The 1,777-nt window shown below is 44.8% G+C and overlaps 1 protein-coding gene across 1 annotated transcript; it reads left to right on the top strand.

Moving 5' to 3' along the window:
• Positions 1-242: 242 nt before the first annotated feature.
• LOC123171405 (two-component response regulator ORR24-like) lies at positions 243-689 on the top strand. Its single transcript, XM_044588922.1, has 2 exons — positions 243-381; positions 487-689. Exons 1-2 carry the CDS (start codon positions 243-245, stop codon positions 687-689), a joined length of 342 nt encoding a protein of 113 aa, XP_044444857.1.
• Positions 690-1,777: the final 1,088 nt, after the last annotated feature.

Here is a 1,777-nt window from a genome sequence, read left to right on the forward strand (position 1 = left end):
CTTACCCCTCTCCCCCTATAAAAAGCCCGCCTGCATCCTCCAGCCCTTCGCACAAAGCTCCTCTGAAACCCACATTGTCCTGTTCTGCCCTACGGCGAGGAGGCCATTTAAGCAGGTTTTGGGTTGTTTTCTTAGATGGATGTGGGGGTATGTGTTGGTCAGTCCCCTTGTTCCTTAATCAGTGTTTTTGTCGATGCCATTTGCTTTGCCAGGTGGGAAGAAGTTCGGAAAACATGGCCGCGATGGGTGGGGACCAAAGGCACATGATGGAGGGTGCGGCGGAGGACAAGATCCCGGAGGGGTTACGAGTCCTCGCCGTGGACGACGACTGCGTCTGCCTCAAGGTGCTAGAGAACCTCTTGCGCGGCTGCAGATACCACCGTGAGTCTCTTGAATCTTGATCCCTCCGCTTCGCCAAAGTCCATTAGAATCGGAGCCTTTTGTGATCTTTTTGTTTCTCTGCGAATAATGCTTTCTGCGACGCAGCAACGACGGTGACGGATGCCAAGGCGGCGCTGAAGATTCTCAGGGCGGGGAAGGAGAAGTTCGACCTGGTCATCACCGACGTTCGGATGCAGGACATGGATGGCTTCAAGCTCCTCGAGCGCATCCGCCTCGAGATGGATCTGCCCGTCATCAGTACACTCACTGCTGAATTCGAAGTCCTAGTTTTACTTTTGTGTGTATGAGCTGACAATTCTCTTTGAGAACGTACTTCTAATCCTGAATCTTGGATATACAGTGAGAGGACATTCATTCCTTTGGGCAGCACGTGGGATCCTATATATTCAGCACGATTTTAGGAAATCAAATACACATGCACGCCACACTCACCCTATTTTTTACTTTGGGGAAATCGAAAGAGTGGGATCCCCTTTCAGCCTGAACCAACGGTATCCCATCAAACAGTTCATCTGTCCGTTCGGATGCCAGTGGGCCGGGTAGTAGAGCGGAGGTGAATCGACACATTAGTGAATTAGGAAGGGGCCGGATCGCATGATCCCTAGTGGTATCGGTTCCTTGCCGAACCAAGGGGATCCTACCTAACTGTTCATCCATCGATCGAATGGCTAGTGGGGGCTGGGGAATGGAAGTGGACAGGGTAGGATGTGAGTTCCGAGATCCAATTAATTATTGACTTAAATAATTGTGTTAATTGTCTTTAGTATGCTAGAGATATGCTCATGTGTACCATATATAATTAGAAGGAGGCAACAAGATGTTTTCCCCCTATAGGAACCGGTTCTATTTTCGATCAATTGATGTCCCAATTGCATTAAAACATGTCGTCTAGATTCAATATAAATTTGTTTTAGAACTTCAATACATAATGCCTGAAGTCTAGAATTCAATACCATCCATACAATATATATGGTAATCTAGCTTAGTGGGAGTATGTGTCACCCTTATGCAATGTAGACCCACTACGTATGTGTTCGGCGTGGGTGCATTGATGGACACAGTTTAATTTTGTATGCTCTCAATTGTAAAAATCTAGTCGTAAGAACCAAAACTATAATATATTTATATTTTGTGATATGACCAAATTATATTTAGTAGTTTTCTAAACTAATATTAAATGTCTAGTCATTGCAATCACACAAAGTATAGAACTGCACCACACCTGTTTGCTAGGGTGCCATGAGTAATACAATTGGGAAACCACTTATGTTGTATCTACGTTATTAAAGGATTACACATCTATAATCTGCTTGAGATTCTTAGTGAAAACTACTTACTCCTGAGAATACCATATATATTAAAGTAGGAGTGCTAC

The sequence above is a fragment of the Triticum aestivum genome, chromosome 7D (genome assembly GCF_018294505.1).
Source record: "Triticum aestivum cultivar Chinese Spring chromosome 7D, IWGSC CS RefSeq v2.1, whole genome shotgun sequence".
In the NCBI taxonomy this organism is placed as follows: Eukaryota; Viridiplantae; Streptophyta; class Magnoliopsida; order Poales; family Poaceae; genus Triticum; species Triticum aestivum.